This window comes from Hippichthys cyanospilos, chromosome 5 (genome assembly GCF_059441005.1).
Source record: "Hippichthys cyanospilos isolate Australia breed blue-spotted pipefish chromosome 5, RoL_Hcya_1.0, whole genome shotgun sequence".
Lineage (NCBI taxonomy): Eukaryota > Metazoa > Chordata > Actinopteri > Syngnathiformes > Syngnathidae > Hippichthys > Hippichthys cyanospilos.
Window position 1 is genome coordinate 17,183,578 of NC_142373.1, and position 17,071 is coordinate 17,200,648.

The 17,071-nt window shown below is 39.5% G+C and overlaps 1 protein-coding gene across 2 annotated transcripts in view; it reads left to right on the forward strand.

Moving 5' to 3' along the window:
* LOC148423805 (glypican-6-like) overlaps positions 1-17,071 on the forward strand; it is an 88,042-nt gene that overhangs the window by 24,509 nt on the left and 46,462 nt on the right. For both annotated transcript variants that reach the window (XM_088414593.1, XM_088414594.1), the window contains exons 2-4: positions 3,139-3,297; positions 8,975-9,366; positions 14,721-14,886. In XM_088414593.1, the coding sequence (XP_088270719.1) occupies positions 3,139-3,297; positions 8,975-9,366; positions 14,721-14,886 (717 nt within the window). The remainder of the gene's footprint in view (positions 1-3,138; positions 3,298-8,974; positions 9,367-14,720; positions 14,887-17,071) is intronic.

The window sequence follows — 17,071 nt, forward strand, 5'->3', positions numbered from 1 at the left end:
ATAATAATACTAGACTTGTAAAATTGCTGGAGAAATGAATGCAAGACGTTTTATGTGGAATGATGTGGAATTATTTGGACTCAAATTAAAAAAAGTACTGTAATTCCCCCAAATTTATGACGCTCCTGTGTATTGGGCGTATTGTTAATTTTAGCTGTCAAATTCTGGTATTTTCTATTCTATTGTGTATAGGACGCACCAACACTTTGGCGACAATGTAAAAACTATAGCAAAACACAATAAATCTCATCCTCATCCAAATTTTTCATATTTTCTTGTGTCCATATCTATAAATTACATATTTGTGAAGTGTGTTTCAATTCTCCCACATTTTTAGCAGTCAGTGAACGCTGCGCCAGTCAGTGCTGTTGTTTTTCCTTTTCCTCGCGATGTAGCTCAAGTTCATTTTGCCATGAACACCCGACTTTCATGCCAAAAAATCACAATTAACAAACAAGTCGAGAATACCTTCCTGTGCTTCCGGTGCACACAAGGTTCATTCCTTGAGACTCTTCATTGAATCAGCTGGAGATATCTTGACCTTTACAAGATCTTCTCGCTTTTAGTAATATTCCTGTGTTGACGTTGGTTCAGTCTGCTCGCTTCTTTTATTGAAAATAATGCCGTAACAACCTCAGCTAACACGAACTGCTGTTAGCTGCAATAGGCACTGCCAACTAACATCCACCCTCTAGCTCGTAGCATTATGGTAATTATTCTAGGTAAGAATACAGCCAATATATTTTTTTTATTTTTTAAAAAAGCACAACTGTGCGTCAAAACTTGATGTGACGGACAGATCAATCTTCCTCGAGTGGTGGTGAATCCCAAAAAAACAAATCTAATCATTAAGTTACCATTCATAGGACACTTCTATGCATTTGGCCTTCATTTTTTGTAAAATAAATATTTAAATAAATACATAAGTGTCTTATATTTGAGGAATTATGATATAGGTTTTATAGAAAGGCGCAATCCTAAAGCTTTACTCAATAGCGCCACCTATACCTGCAGCACCAGGCCACTCACAGAACAAATCAAAGCTGTGATCAGTAGCGTTTTTGCTGGAATTGTAAAAAGTGGACCAAATAAAAGAAATCTGGGTTGAAATTTGAACCCTGCTAAAGGCTGGCCTCTTAAATAATGTGGAATGGGATTAACCGGTATCGAATCTTCATCTTAATGCTGTGCCATTAAAAATGATTTGAGATTTTATGGGTTTTAAAAGTTGAATGAGGCAACTAAATTAATAAAAATATTGTATGAAAGGATGTGAAGATTATGTTGTCAACGTAAGTGTGTCCCATTTTAACCGCGTCCCATTTCAATTTCAAGTATTAATAATGAGCAGTCCAAGGCGGGAATTGAGCGCTTGAACTTTTGATCAGTGGGCAATTTACTACAGTTTAGTAAGGACGGCTGCAGGAATTAAAAGCAGATCTTAGAGGAAGGTCAGTAATTAAAAGTTGCCAAGAAAGAAAAACATATGTATATAAATGTTTCAAAATGAAGTGTTCCTAATAAAGGTGATTTGAGCAAATGTGTTATTCCAGAAGTGGATCTCAAATTGGTAGCCCTTTAATCCATACCCAAAACGCAGCAATTGCTTTTAAAAAGGTTGATGACAAAGGAATAACCATTTATCGATTCAAAGATTGTTGTTGACAAAATAATAATTGAAGGACGTGTCAGTCAAAAATGCCAATTAACCTCCAATCATTGACACTACAGTTTTCTTTCCGAACTAGGAATCACTTTAGGTAATTAAGCACTAAAGTAATCAATTACTTTATGTAACCAAGTCCTGAAAACATCAATTTCTTCGGTAATCAAAACTTACTTTGGTGACTGGTACTTTGGTGGAAGCACTGATACATCAGTAGAAATGTTAAATTAGGATGATCATGTGTGATAGAGACTTGTCAATGTAGATTGAACGTAAGCAGTGAAAGTGTTTGTCAAGTTTGTAGATAGACTGAACTTTCCAAGATGTCTGTAGCTCTTTCTAAATCACGGCTAGGGGGAAGAAAATGATGTGCATCATTAACTTCTCCCCAATGTCATTAATTATGTAACGTGCAGCCCAATCTTCTAAAAGGGTGTAGCATCTTCTATCCCACTGATTTATCTTTATCTTAACTTGAACTGGTGGCATCAACAACGAACTTCATTCTCAAGCCCATTATGACGGCAAAGTGCATGACCGTACATACTGTCACTCTGCTCAATGTGCTACCTCAGCGCCAGCAGTTAAATGCCACTTAGGGAATTTTGTCTTCTCTGTCATTTATTTTTATGGGTTCCTCCGTTCCCCTTTGAATACATTTTAGCTTTGGTTATGTTGTCAAATGATGTGCGCTGCCATCATACTGTACTGTGGATTATTCCTGAAAATAATGCGCGAGAGAGAAAAAGGCTTTCCAGGCTTCTTTGTGCCACTTGCCAAGAATGTCAATGTAAATCCAAGTCATCAACTTTAGCTCAAGTACATTGAGAGAGAAAAGATGACAGCCATGGGAAAATTTGGCCAGTAAAGAAATTTCTGTGTAATTATAGTGGTGGAACTTGATCCAAACAAGTATGAAATGTGTTATAGGCTTTACATTTCATTATGCCCATTTTCTTAAGTATCGTCCTTTTTAAAACATGTGGCAGTATGTTACAAATAAAGGAAATTCTTTTGATTTTTATTTAAAAAAAATGGGAAAAAAATTTCCCATTTCCCAATGGGAAATAGAATTTCCAGCAAACGATTAAAACATGTAAAATTTCAAAATGTGATGATTCTGATTTTTCTGTTTCATTGCAGCAGTATGTGCGATTTTTTTTGTACATAAATAATCATTGTCCAAATTTTGGACCATATAAAACCATTGTACAATTTTTAAGTTGCATTTGAATATGGTTAATTACATTGATTTCTTGCGATTTTTCCGTTGAGCGACGGTCAAACTTTGTCAGCAAACAGAAAATTCTTTACTGATCTGTGTTTCACCTCATGACAGTAGGTGGCGGTAGAGACCAGTTATGGCTAAATCAGTCATAAGGTCCACAAATGCCCTCTTATTATTTTTGCTTGGCGGTTGACATACTTGGTCTAAGCATGACTCGTTACTTAATTGTAATTTCTTTTTGCAGGCGAAAATTTGCGAGTATGTCTACAAGGGAACACATGTTGCACCCAAGAAATGGAGGACGTTTTCGGCCAGCGGAGCAAACAGGAGTTTGGCGATCTTGTTGATGAGATGAGTCATACCTTGAGGAGCATATTTGTGTCCAGACACCAGAAGTTTGATGGTAAGTCATCTGGAAATGTTTTTTTTTTTTTTTTTTCCAACTTTGGGTCAAATTTTTCATTTTCTCAAATCCTGGAACAAATAGAGGTACTACATTGGCAATAACTATGCAAAACAATACTTTCCGTTTGCGATACAAAATTTTGGGTTCATTTTCATGTCATTTACACAAAATTGTGCAGCAACAGTTACAGGTGTTTACAAACTTAATTTTGAAGCTGGATTGGTTTGAATTTGTATTGGAATACATTTGATTAGGAAAAAAATACTTCACAAATATTTTAGTTCGCTGCTAGGGCTCATATTAACAAATTCTTTTTGTGAATTGAGTTTCTACTGTGTATGCTGGTTTTCACAAGCTACCACTGTAACTCTGTACACTGTGTAATGACGTCTTTTTTTTTTTGGTTGACTGACGTCAAGAAAAATGTTAATTTGATAAAACTTTAACTGTTTGTAGCTCTTCACCCTCAGCTTTCCTAGCCTCTCATTGGAGATAAAACACCCTTGTTAATATGCAAGCGAGCAGGGTAGCCTTCCCCTCGTCGGATTAAACAAAACACGGCTCCTTGCTCAGCAGATTGACAAGAGCAGCCCAGAGCCAAACTTTGCATTATTAAGCTTTTGTTTTATGGTCTTGTGTGCCGCGCTGTGAGTCGGAGCCCCCACAGCGACTGCCTTGACCACTGGGCTGATGTTACATGAGGCAGGGGGCTCATTACCCAACGCAGACACACTTCTTAGCTCCTTACCTCACCCCCATTTCTTGTAGGCTCCTCAATGGAGTCAGCTCCTGTTAATGAGATATAATAATCCCCCTCGCTTTCGACATGAGACTGTGTGGGAAGGGATGTCTTATCACCTCACATGCAGAGGTGAAAAGTCTGCTGGGGGAAAATAGCCACCTGTCTTTTTGATGTTTAAGGTGATTTCAATGGCGCGCCCAGTGGATTGCAGCATATAAAACTTTCATTTCTTATTAAAGCTGTCCCTATTAAGTTTTAATTCCCAGTTGACTTTAGAGCTCTTGAGGTTTCCTTGGTAACAGAAAGTATGGTTTTAAAACAATACCTCACGCTCGAGCTGAGCGTTTGCCAGACCAGTCGGAGCTGCTTTTGTGTTTCAGGCAGGTATCGGAGGAAAACATGTCATCAGGAGCTATAATTAAGTCAAACTTCTTTTTTCAATGGTTTTATGGTTAAATGGACTAAATGCATTAATATACGTGTCCCATAAAAGACTAATGAACCACAATTTGAGAAATAAGTGACAGACTCCTTATTGCTTTTAGATATGTCACACTACACTGGTTGGACTGATGTTGCTTGGAAAATAATAGCTTATGATTGAGACAGTTTCCTGCAGAAATATTTTAATAAAACAACATGCTAATCTGATAATGCTCCACAGAAAGACACAATCCGATTTACTTGTCTACATCTGCATGAATACACCTCTGATTAGCAGTAAACATCAAGCCCCATGTCAGCGATGAAGTCTGTGTTTCACTACATTTATTGATGCAAGGCGCCTTTTTCACATTTGACAAATCTCAGATGAAGCTCAAAGTGCGAATGCTGAAATACTGTCTTTTCCGCACTATAAGGCGCACCAGATTATAAGGCGCACCGCATCATAAGGCGCATAGAATAGAAGCTAAAATAGTGGCTGGGGTTGTGTCATGCATCCACTAGATGGAGCTGCACTAAAGCGAATGCCAACAAAACAATCATCAATGTATTGTTTTGCTGATTAAAAAACTTGATTTATTTTATAAAATCACACTTTCCTTTACAAAAACTCATGCTTTTTTGCGCCTTGTCCCCATAAATATTGCTTCAAAATTGGAGCATAGTCGGCATATCAAAATTTTAAACAGGGTGTTATCAAAATTTTAACTGTAAAAAATACATTGATAACTGAAATGAAGTTATTTTATTTTTTTTGTGCCTTAAAAATGAAAAGTGGTGCTTCATGCGCTGTATAAGGCGCACCTGTTTATAAAGCTCCCTCTCAGTTTTAAGGAAATTCAAAGCTTTTAGGGGTGTCTTATAGTGCGGAAAACACGGGAATCGTCTTGTCTGTATTTACTCACAAATTGACCTAAGGCCTTGAAACACCAATCCAATGCCAGAAGTCAAGAAGAGTTTGGTCTTCGGTATGTACCGTCGTATTAGTTTAGAAAACACCAGTGTAATAATGGAAACGCAGAGGAATGGGCGGATGTTTTCGGCGGACTCAAATGGTGAATCAGTGTTAGACCGTGGTGACATTTGATAACTGTAAATGGTTGTTACCGTTGCAATATGTGAGGGAAAGCCTTAGCCATTTCACTCATTTTGCACATCGTCACCCTCCGCATTCTGAGGTACAATGGTTGTCTGGACGGAAGAACGAGAAGATGACAATGAGGGTTTGCTTTGTCTGGGAGTTCATTGTGAGCAAAACAGACGGTGGTATGCATTGTGCATGTCAAAGTCTGTTTTTGGACATCCAATATTTTCCATTTAATTAAGCAGCTCCAAATATGAGTTATCACTTATCAGCCTCATTGACCAGTATCTACGGCGGTGGTGGGTGGGGGGGTTATCTACATCTTCTTTTTCAAAACGATATCAGTTTGAGTATTCAACTCTTGAGTAGTCACCGGTACTGCTGTCACTAGTACTTTTGCTATATGCAATTCCTCCAAAAATGGACTTCTGTATCCCGAGTTACCGGAAAATTAGGCCTATTCTAATTTCTAGTTCCTCATTTTAAAAACCCCACAAGAGGCCGACCTATACTGGGGTCAGCTGCCGTTGTGAGAACGATACCTGGTTAATGCAGTATGTGTCCATCCCGCATAAATATATATTAAACAACAGTGTTTGAGGATTACTGGACCAAGTAGTAGACATTACCATTCCAATTTAACATACGGTTGTTCATATTGCATTCTTCTATATTGTTATTTTAACCCACCCAAAATGTAACACGATTGAATTACAGCAGCTAGGCAACATCATAGATTCGAAATGTCTCCCTCTTTCATCCAGGAATGTACGTTTCCTTTCACTGTCCTCTGAACATCATTCCTGGAATCCCATGAATAAATAAGCATTTTATATATTTTGATCTGCCGCTGTCAAATGCATAGTCACTAGGAGGGAAGGGAAGATATCGGCTTTGTCCAGACATGCAGTTCCCTCTTGGGGTTTGCTGCCATTCTCCATAATTTCATCAGCAACAAAGCAGACTCCATTTTGAAGTTTCAGCTTTTCTCCTCTGTGCCTCCACAAGTATTGATTGCTACGTTTGAACCATTCATCGAATTAAGAATGTTTGAAATTGAGTGTGATTGTCAGAATTGAACAAGGAGGGTATAAGTGGACGCAGGGCTTTCACGGCTAGAAGATTCGAGAGAAAAGCATAAATCTAGATGCTGCATTATTTATTAAGCTTGTGCATTTGTGAGTTCATGCATTTTTCCGCTAAGCAGCAAAAGACGCGTGTGAGATGAATGTCGCTATTGGTGTTGAGCCAGAAAGTGGCAAACATGCTATATTAGATCTAGTTGATGCTCCTCAGCATTGAATTAACACCTGCCGTTGGAGTCCCACCAACACGCACTTGTTATGTATTCCTCTTGAAGAAAACTTCATAATGAGCATGACTGTAGATGTAGACATACAGTAGTTGATAGATTTCTTGTAGAAAACAAAGTTGTCATCCCCTAAGAAAAATCTCTGGGCAGCTTCATTCTGATACCCAGTTAGAGTCAGAAGTTCAGTACATTCCAGTAGTCAGTGTTTGTTTTTTTGCCGAAGTAACCGTCCGAGTGTTGTTGCCGTGTTCAAATCGACAAGACCCAAGAAGCTGTAGCTATTCTTCTTCCTCTTATTATTATGTTATTCATTATATTTTTTTGCATTATGCACACTAGATTAAGTCGGGCCTCTCATTGCACCTCATTTTCTGCAAACTAACATTTCTCTCAAAACTGTGTTGTGACTATAACAATAATCTAAACTACTGTAAGATGCTGCAGAGACACCCTGGTTTGGCACTGCACAATAATCCTGAAATGAAGTTTGACAGTTGAGATCTGGACAATATAGACTGTAAACATTGAACTTATTGCTTCCCGGAAACAGGCTTCTTGTGAAGCTCTTGTTCGTGTGACATCAAAGATAATAAGAACACTTTAGGGGAATACTGAACATATTTGGCCATTTTCAGCAGTAGAAATGTAATATTTTTGTTTCTTGTCCAACAGGCTCAAGCAGCTCCTAATTGTACCAGTCTTTGTAATTTCCTGCCACTTTTCCGGCACGTCCCAAAACCTTTGCTGTTTATTGAATACCATTTTATAGATTTTGACATGTTACAGTCTGACCAGCCTTTAAATTGACACTTTTATCTTGCTCTTGTCCTTCTGCCCACAAGTCTTCCATAACGGACAACGGGTGTGCTCTACGTATTCTCTCTGAGCATTCAGGTTCAGGAAAAGCCTTCCTTGCTGCATGCAGAGCTGAAATATACTTGGCCACCCATTCGCTTTTTTGCGGTACCTTCTCGGGCAAGTGCTTTGTCAATTAGCACAGAATGTAGATTGGGATTCTGCCCAAATAGTAGCTGATGTGGACTGTAGCCCTGGACATCAAGTTTAGCAAACAAGAATGTTCATTCCAAAGTCCTCATTTAGCTCATCTGCTGGAATTTCCATCGCTGTTTTTCGCACCCTGCCTGATAGCATCAACACTACCAGGAGGGATTTTATTTTTATTTCCCAATCTGTGACTCTTGTCTTAATTCCAATTTTATTTTTTCATCTTTCATAGGGTTTTCCTTCTTCAGTTGGTGGCGGATCAAATTTGGGTTAAGGTTGGGTTTGTGTCAAAATTCTGGTTTCTGAAACATTCAAAAAATCAATTTTAGCTTTAGCAATGGGGATTATGTGAATTGTGTTACCCTGGTTGAAAGTGCGACATGTGGATATGTTTCTCCTGTCTATAAAACACATTATTCATATAACCCGCCACGATAATAATCCATTTCTCCCTTGCTCTAAAAATTTTGTTTTGATCAACGTTCGAAATACACCTGAATCAAAAAATAACCCAATTTAGGGTCATAAGGCGGTTGCGCCAATATTTAGGTCAGTTTGGCTCGACTTTCTGGGTTGTTTTGCACAAAACAACTACCAGAAGACAAACTCACAAATTGGGTTGTTTTATATAAAACAACCTAGAAAAGAAGGTCAAATTGACCCGATAATTGGTGGAATCTTCTTTTGGCCCTGAATTGGGTTATTTTTGACTGATATTAGAATATAAAGAGTCCTTCCTTGGGATCACTCACTTTAAAAACAGTTGGGTTACTCCAACTACAAATACTCAAATTGTGGGTTGAAAAAGGACTGACTCAATATTTGGACATTGTTAAAAACTGCATGCTTTATACTAAAAAAAAAAAACAAGAAAATTGGGCCAAAGTGACCCAAATATCGGGTTTGTACTTCTTGACCCATGATTGGGTTAAATTTTTGACCCAACTGATTTTCAGACTTCGTCTGACTTTCTTGGATCAATCTTCTGGACCGAGCTAATTGGTTTGAAGAATGAAGTTTTGTTGTGTACTGAACTTGAAATATATTTAACAAAGAAAGTTCTTCATTATATTTTTTTAAATTTCAGAATTCTTCCTGGAGCTGCTGGAGAACACAGAGAGGTCCTTAAACGAGATGTTTGTGCGAACGTACGGCAAGCCTTACATGCAGAACGCCGAGGTCTTCGAGAACCTCTTCGCCGAGCTCAAGCGCTACTACACGGGGGGCAATGTCAACCTGGAGGAAATGCTCAACGACTTTTGGTCCCGGCTGCTGGAACGCATGTTCACGCTACTTAACTCCCAGTACGTCATCACCGAAGACTACCTGGAGTGCGTCAGCAAGTACACGGATCAGCTCAAGCCCTTCGGAGACGTGCCCAGGAAGCTGAAGGCTCAGATCACCCGGGCGTTCATCGCCGCTCGCACTTTTGTCCAAGGACTCTCCGTCGGCCGCGAGGTGGCTCAGAGAGTCTCTAAGGTAAACTAAAGAAGGCCTATGTATCAACAACATTTTTTTTTTTTTTGTGCATCATATGCACATTTTAACACGCCTGCGGTCATGTTTGCTGTTTGTGTAGCAATCTGACTTTCCTCTGCGGTTTCACTGTAAACAACTTCCTTCTTACTCTGAAGAATTTCTGTGAGGGTCTTCAAAAAGCTTAACTCACGCAGACGTTGTTTTCCAGAGTTGCCATGCAAAAGAAAGGTAATCCGAGAAATGGTCAGTGTTTTCAAAGTTTTCCGACAACATCTATCAACCGCAATTAAGCTGTATGCCCTTAATATTCTGTTTGATCTGATGCACTGATTTAATGCCTCTTCTGCTTCTATACCGTACTGCCCCAGGAGTGTTTGCACTTTTGATCATATACAGGCTGAGATTAAAGGAAAAGGCACCGAGCTAAATCTTGGCTTAATTTACAACAAGTGTCACCCTCCAAAGGTGCGAACATAACTCCCGTGCGTTAATTTCCCTCCTCCGGCATTTGTGGTGATGTTACCTCTCAAGCGATCTTAGAAGATAGCGTGCTTACTGAAGGTGTGAGCAGACACTTTCCAGACGCACCAAAAGGAAGTGATGACTTCAGCCGAGTGATGACAAGAATGTTTTTCTGTGTGCTTTTGTTTTCTTCACACATCCTACAACACAAACCAAGAACAGTAACTGAACACTTTATAGTGCTTGATTTATAATGTGCGATGCCACTGTGAAAAAAAACACTGAAATATCATCCATCCATCCATCCATCCATCCATCCATCCATCCATCCATCCATCCAAACGATCAATATTAAAGTTTTAAAGCTTTTGAGCTGCAACTAAATGAACACATTCAAACTTACAACTTTTGTTGCCAAAACAACAAAGAACATCTATGATGACCAAGAAAGCTGTTCTATAATTTATCACTGGTTGTCTTTTCAGCAGACTTTCTCAAAAACCATAGAGGATTCCCCCTTTGGGCAAGAGACGTGATTGTGGAATTAAAATATACTATGGAGTCAGATCAGTGAGTGCTTTGAAAACTAAAAGGAAGATTTTGTCAGCTGCAACTAACAATCCGTCAGACACGGATTTTGGCTGTAATTGTCTTTTTGGTTGGAATTCCAATGAGATGTGAATCATGATTCAAACTTTTAGCAAGTAATGAGAAAACTCTCATGTACTTGTTTTAAAGAAGGAAAAAAAAATCCTATTTTGTAATCTGTTGATCATATCAGACACTTAATTTTTTAAAACAATTCATTATCGTTAACATACACAAACAAAATGTTTTTTTACATTTAAAAATAAAAATACCAAAAACTCTTAAGTACCAAGGACAGAGCCCTGAGGAACTGTACACACTTTTGTATATATCCTACTGAGACCCAGTCTGTTGATTTGTGGCCACTGTAGTGGACATTTGTTTTTTTTTGTTTTTTTGTCTGCATCTTTGACTCATTGGAGCTGCCCTAATAAGCCCTGATTTGCTCAGTAGAGGACATCATGGCCTGTCATGAATTTGAGTAGGATGCAACACTGCTCTCTTGTTGAGACAAGATGGACACAGCAGTGAACACAAGTTAACGGAATGGGTCTCAGGAGGTCATGATAAATGGCAAAATAATTGCACCCCGAGTGATGATACCTGCTACATGAAACACCACATTTTTGACCGATACAGTGGCTCCATATAATCCATTGCAACACAACTGTCGCAATGTAATGTAGTTGTTTGACTGCCCAATTTTGAAGTTATTTTAGCCAAATCCTCTGTCCACTGTCCCAACATTCATGTGGGGTTTAAGTGGCCAATCATTTTTTGCAGCGTTGTATTTTTTATTTTCTCCTATTCTCCAAATAAGTGTTGCAAAAATTCCTAAAAAGTCAAATAAAAATGCGAAATGTCCTCTGCTGCTCAATGAACCGAGCGACATTTTACTTAAAGAGTTGCACAGCGCTCAAGGCCCGTCTGCTGTTCATTGGCCCCTGCACACATTCCCCCTGTTAGTGTGGCTGCATGCTTGACCTGTGTGACCTAATGGAGCTCTAATGTAAGCAGCGGGCCGAGGTGCAACACGCGCATCACTCAATAGCAATCACTCACAGTGAATGAGTCACAAGATGGAGGAGCATGGAGAAGACCCTGAGGCCACCTTGGCAAACGTTTCTCTCCGTCCCTCCATCATTATGAGCAGTCTGGTCATTTGCCCACCGCTGCAGCTGCTACGGTTTCCCGACGTGTTGACGCCCTAAGAGATGGATGTATGTGTGCGCGGGAAACCGCCGTAGGTGAGCGCTCGCTGGCCGTGTCCAATTCATCCCTGAGATATATGACAAACTGGGAGGAGGAAGGGGAGAGCTCATCTTCTGGTTTATTGTGAAGAAGCAGGCCCACTGGTGTCAGGCATTTAACTCCTTGGTGGAGAGGCATTCTTATATCTAGCACCGTGGAGCTGCTATCTCCACTCGACTGGAAAGAGGCTGAAAAGGCGGAGGGGAAGGTGGGAATACGCATGCAGGCGTTTCTGTTGATGCGGCACACCCTGGATGCAATGATGGAATGCACGGAGCTTCTGTCAAGGCTTGGGCACATCCCATCATTCTGCTGCGACGGTTAGCATGTGCACACACGATCTGCTATAGATTTATTGGACAAAGCCGGAGAGTTCCAACAAAGCCTCCAATGAGTTACTCCCATGACTGCGTGTTAATAGCATACTTTACTTACTTTGCTAGTTTCAGTGGTAAGGAGTTAATATTTTGTTGAATTCATTTGATATCTGGATTATTTTTTGCGCACATCGAATACATTTAAAAACATACAAATGATTGCACCAACTGACTTCCTTTTATCCCAATCAAGAGTTTATTAATAATATTAAAATAAAGCCATCCTCTTTACCACAATCTTTCTATGTTATGACTAAGAGACCAATTGAAAGCCTTCATTCGTCTTTTAAATTAGTAATAACTATATTAAATAATACAATTCTGGTCAAATATGTTTTATGGAGAGGAGCTGACACCCTTGACTAATGTTTACCTAATACAGTGGGCCCCCATGTTACGAACTTAATCCGTTCAGCGGATATGCTCGTAACTCGAATTGCTCGTATGACGGGCAATCCAAACCTATGTTAATTAGTGAATGCGTGCAACGCGTGCAAAAACCTTAGGTAAAAACATCACGACTTTATACACGTATTAAAAATTAGTAACATCATCTACTGTACAGTTAAATTAAATAACATAAATATACAAAGGAAAAATGACATTTACCTTTTTAGAAGCCATGTCTAACAGATAAAGTTTGCAAAATCTTCACAACAGAAGCTAGATGAAGGCGTTCGGCCGATAGCATATCGACATTTCTGTGATTGACGTGACGCCGGCCAATAGCATATCCGCATCTCAGTGACTGAGACCGGTACTGTGACCTTAATCGACCAATAGCATATCGGCATCTCCGTGACTGAGACCGTGACTGTAACCTTAATTGACCAATAGCCTATCGGCATCTCCGTGACTGAGACCGTGACTGAGACCGTGACTGTGACCTTATAAGACCAATAGCATATCGGCGTTTCCGTGTCATGCGAGAATAATTAATTTGTTGACCCAGCAAAAAAGCGAAAAAAGTAGTGCGGACACACTGACCGGCATGTTTGATTGTTCGTAAGACGAAAGGTTTGTGCGTAAGAGGGGGACAAAAAACGCCGCGGTCCACGTTCATAAGATGAAAAGTTCGTAAAACAGGGAGTTCGTAAACTGGGGTCTCACTGTATAAGCCAATTGAGCACTGTCGTGTTAACTGTTACCATTGGATGCCAGTGTTTCCACACTTACAACATAGCTATTACATCAATTCTAATTTAACAATGTAAGTCAACCTTTAGCATAATAGCACCCACATTTACATAGATAGAGCACACAATATTCTGTTGGCCTTGAAAGGTGAGTGAAAATGCTAAAAATACTGGCCCTCAAGAGGTTTCCTTTTCCAATGACGCTCAGCAATGAAAGAGTTAAGATAATATTCACACGTCCGCATTCAGTCAGGGTTGTTTTTTTTTTTATCAACACATTACTGTAGTTTTATTCTTATGATGACATACTTTGGTAAAAAATACAGTACTTGAAAATACCTCAATTAAAATGACGCTAAACTCAGTGGACCTCGCAGTCGAGGTCTCAGATTCAAACCTTGGCTGTGAGGCGTTTTGCATGTTACAGCTTCCTCCCACCTTCCAAAAAATATGAATGTTATATTTAAGAAAGGCTTGAAATAGTTCAAATGTGTGAATGTGAGTGTGAATAAATGTTTGTCTGACTGGCGGCTGGCCAGTCTTTGATGTGTAGTGAGGACTTCGATGAGGTAAAAATGTGTGATATAACATTTTATAGAACATACATACAATATAAGATGTGTGTTCCACAACACAATATCTACCCTTCATATTGTTAGATTTACATTACAGGGCTCTGTTTGGATAAGTTACATGACCAAACTCAGAAAACAACAGTAATGTCATTTTTAGTGTGGAAAAATGGATTAAAACGAGTGGCTTTTGTTGCTTCATTCATATTCCACAAACCAAAATAAAATATGAATCAGAATCTATTTTTTTAATGTGGAAAACATCTTACATGCATCCCTACTAGTCCAGACACAGTTTCTGATGATTATTGCATTTGTGAATTATGAATGAATGAGCAAAATCCACCTGTTTTTATTGATTCCAGGAGGCGGCCATTTTGAAAGTTGCTGTCTATTGAAAATAACCTCACTTGTTCAGGGTCCAACTCTGACCGTTTGATCATGTGACGCTCGCAAGTTGAGCCGAGATTTGGTTACCTAAGCGAACTTTGAGCTACAGCGTTGTCATCGTTACTTGACAGCAAGTGACACAATTAGCTGGATTAGCAGTGTCGTTTCAACAGAATTCACACAAATCTTGTTTTTTTTTTTCAAGTGAGCGTGCACAGAACATAATTTTGTAAAAAAAAAGTTTTGTTTTTTTTTGACTTTCCCTTTCCTCTAATAGTGAGAACAAATATAACAAATGCTTGAAACATTTTTTACCTGACTTCCTTAATGTACTGTTATACTGTCATTTTTTTAAACTGCATACCTGTTGAAAATACATAGTGTATACCATACAAGGTGAAGGTATGGAGGAGAATTTGAAGAGCACTTGGACAGGATGAAAAACACATATTCCATACACACAATCTATTTCGAGGAATGAATGGGTCTTATACCGCTCCGCGTTTGCGGCAATTGTCAAGTATGATGATGTTTTGTTCAAAGGCGCTGAGGACTCCACTCTTTGTGTGCTCTTCCAGGTAAGCAGCACTCCGGCATGTATGCGAGCGCTGACCAAGATGTCGTACTGCCCCTTTTGTCAAGGCATGCCGGCTATTAAGCCCTGCAAGAACTACTGCCTCAATGTCATCAAAGGCTGCCTAGCCAATCAGGCCGACCTGGACCCCGAGTGGAACCATTACATCGGTTAGTGTGCTTCATTTCTCACTCCTCTGTTCACGATGATTCTTCTCACGCGCGCCGGAGAGCGTGTGACTAATATGTGGTGGAGTTGGATATTGAGGCCAAAGTAGAAACCTTTGTAGAATATGTTGTTGCAGTGTGGACAATATTGATTGGAATGAGACCCGGGATAAACAAATGAAGCGGTATCACCTTTGGCACCGGCAAAAAAATAGGACATTTTCATCTGTCCCGCATTTGAAAAACTCAACAAGCAAAATGGACAGTGCTGATGTAAAATAAAATATGTAAATAAATGCGTACTGTACTGTACACATTAATAATGGGCAAGAACCGATATCAGTATGGGGCCGACACCTTGTCATATTTCAAGATATTTTTACACGCAATGGCAGCCGATATGTGTATTTTATGATCATAAACTATAAATTTTGTGGGAAGGAAAAAAAAATAGTTAATGTTTGTTCAAATTTGATTTCTGTTTGTTGTTGGTTTTTTTTTGCATTTTCTTAATGTTAAAAAGGGTAGAATTTTAGGTATACTTATCCAATTTTTATATATAATAATCCTATTTATAGTTGGCGCACTGAGTTGGGGGGCGTGGAAGCTTTTCTCTTTCCGGGGGGGGCTACAACTTTCCCAATCAATCGCTCTACCCTGATCAAACCATTGAGCACCCCCGGTCAAAACAAAATACTTCCTAACCTTTTCTTTTTTTAACAAAATAATAATCAGAGGATGTATATAATTCAGGTTAAAAAAAATCTACAAAATGACTCACATGACAGATATGCTTTTGTGTTGACTTTACACTTGCGAGCGTAGCCTAAAATAGTTTGAATGAACACGATGGTTTTCACTGGTGAGGCTTATGACAGTTACTTGATATGGATGAGAACAGATGGTCTATACCGCGATGCTCATCTTGTCATCTTGCCACAGTTTGTGTAGAGTGAACTTGATTTGGAGGAGAGCTTCGCTTTGTGTTTTGACCCCCCACCCCCTACCCCCCTTCCCTCATCGAAAGCGATTTTCCTCACTGGATTTTTCTCTCCCGTCGAGCCTAATGGGGATTTGTAATAGGGCGGGGGTGCAGCACGTCAAACTTAGCGCTTGGAACGTGTTCCGCCGCTGAGACAAAGCGCACAAACATCAATGTAACATTTATATATTAATTTAATATTCCATGAAAGGCCTTGTTGGCGCACATGACTCCAGTCATGTCGTGTAAAGGTGCGACACTAAAAAGGTGACTGCGCTGACAGCCTGTGGCAACGAAAACACTGAAATCCCATCCCGGAGTAGAAGCTCTTTCCTTGAAGTCATTCCTCGCCCGCTTGCTCTCTGGGGTTACTTTGGGTCGTTTTAGAGGAGGACAAAGCATCAAAGTGTGCATGTTTTATCTGACTATCAGTCAGTGGTGGGTGCTTCCGCGGATAGATGACTTTTTACTCCTTGTTTTGTTCTTACCTTTAAATCTTGTATTTGCAGTTGTTTCAGCCTGGCTCGGCACGGGGCTGGAAATACATATTTTACTTTTTCATTTCTGAGTCAGAATCAGGGGGGAAAGCAACAGAATCTTAATGTTCAAATTTCCATTATTTGTGGTTCCGGTCCACCTTATCACATTTGATCACATCTATCCTCTTTAAATGTTAAATGTTGAAAGGTTTTCGATAAGCTTTGCATAAAACAGGGGTTTGTGCGAGCGGAATGGAGAGAATATCAAGGAAGGTAAACACAGCCTTGGCTTGCTAATCACCATTTCAAAATTTGTAATAGGCCGAAATAACCCCAAACTCATAGTCTCACTCGTCCTGGTTAGTGAAAAAAAAGTCAGACATGCAGGCTGACCTAAATTAGCACATTTAGTAGTATATTGCGCCAAATCTGTTGCCATATAACATGTTACGTGAAACTGCATATGACCAAATACAGAAAAGTGGTTCCTACAGGTGCTTTGTTCCAGTCCCCAATTATAGGGTACCATGATTTACCAGCGATAAAGTGCTTTCCGCTGTTTTTCCCAATGCGGAAGCTGTTTGCACATATACCGGATTGGTTTCGTAGAGACTCCCACAAACAGTGAGTTTTATAGAAATACCCAAACCCACATTGCTTGGAGTGATTATTTCCAGAGTTCTTCAAATAGACTCTGTCCCAGTTAGTTGCCGACTGCACCATCCAA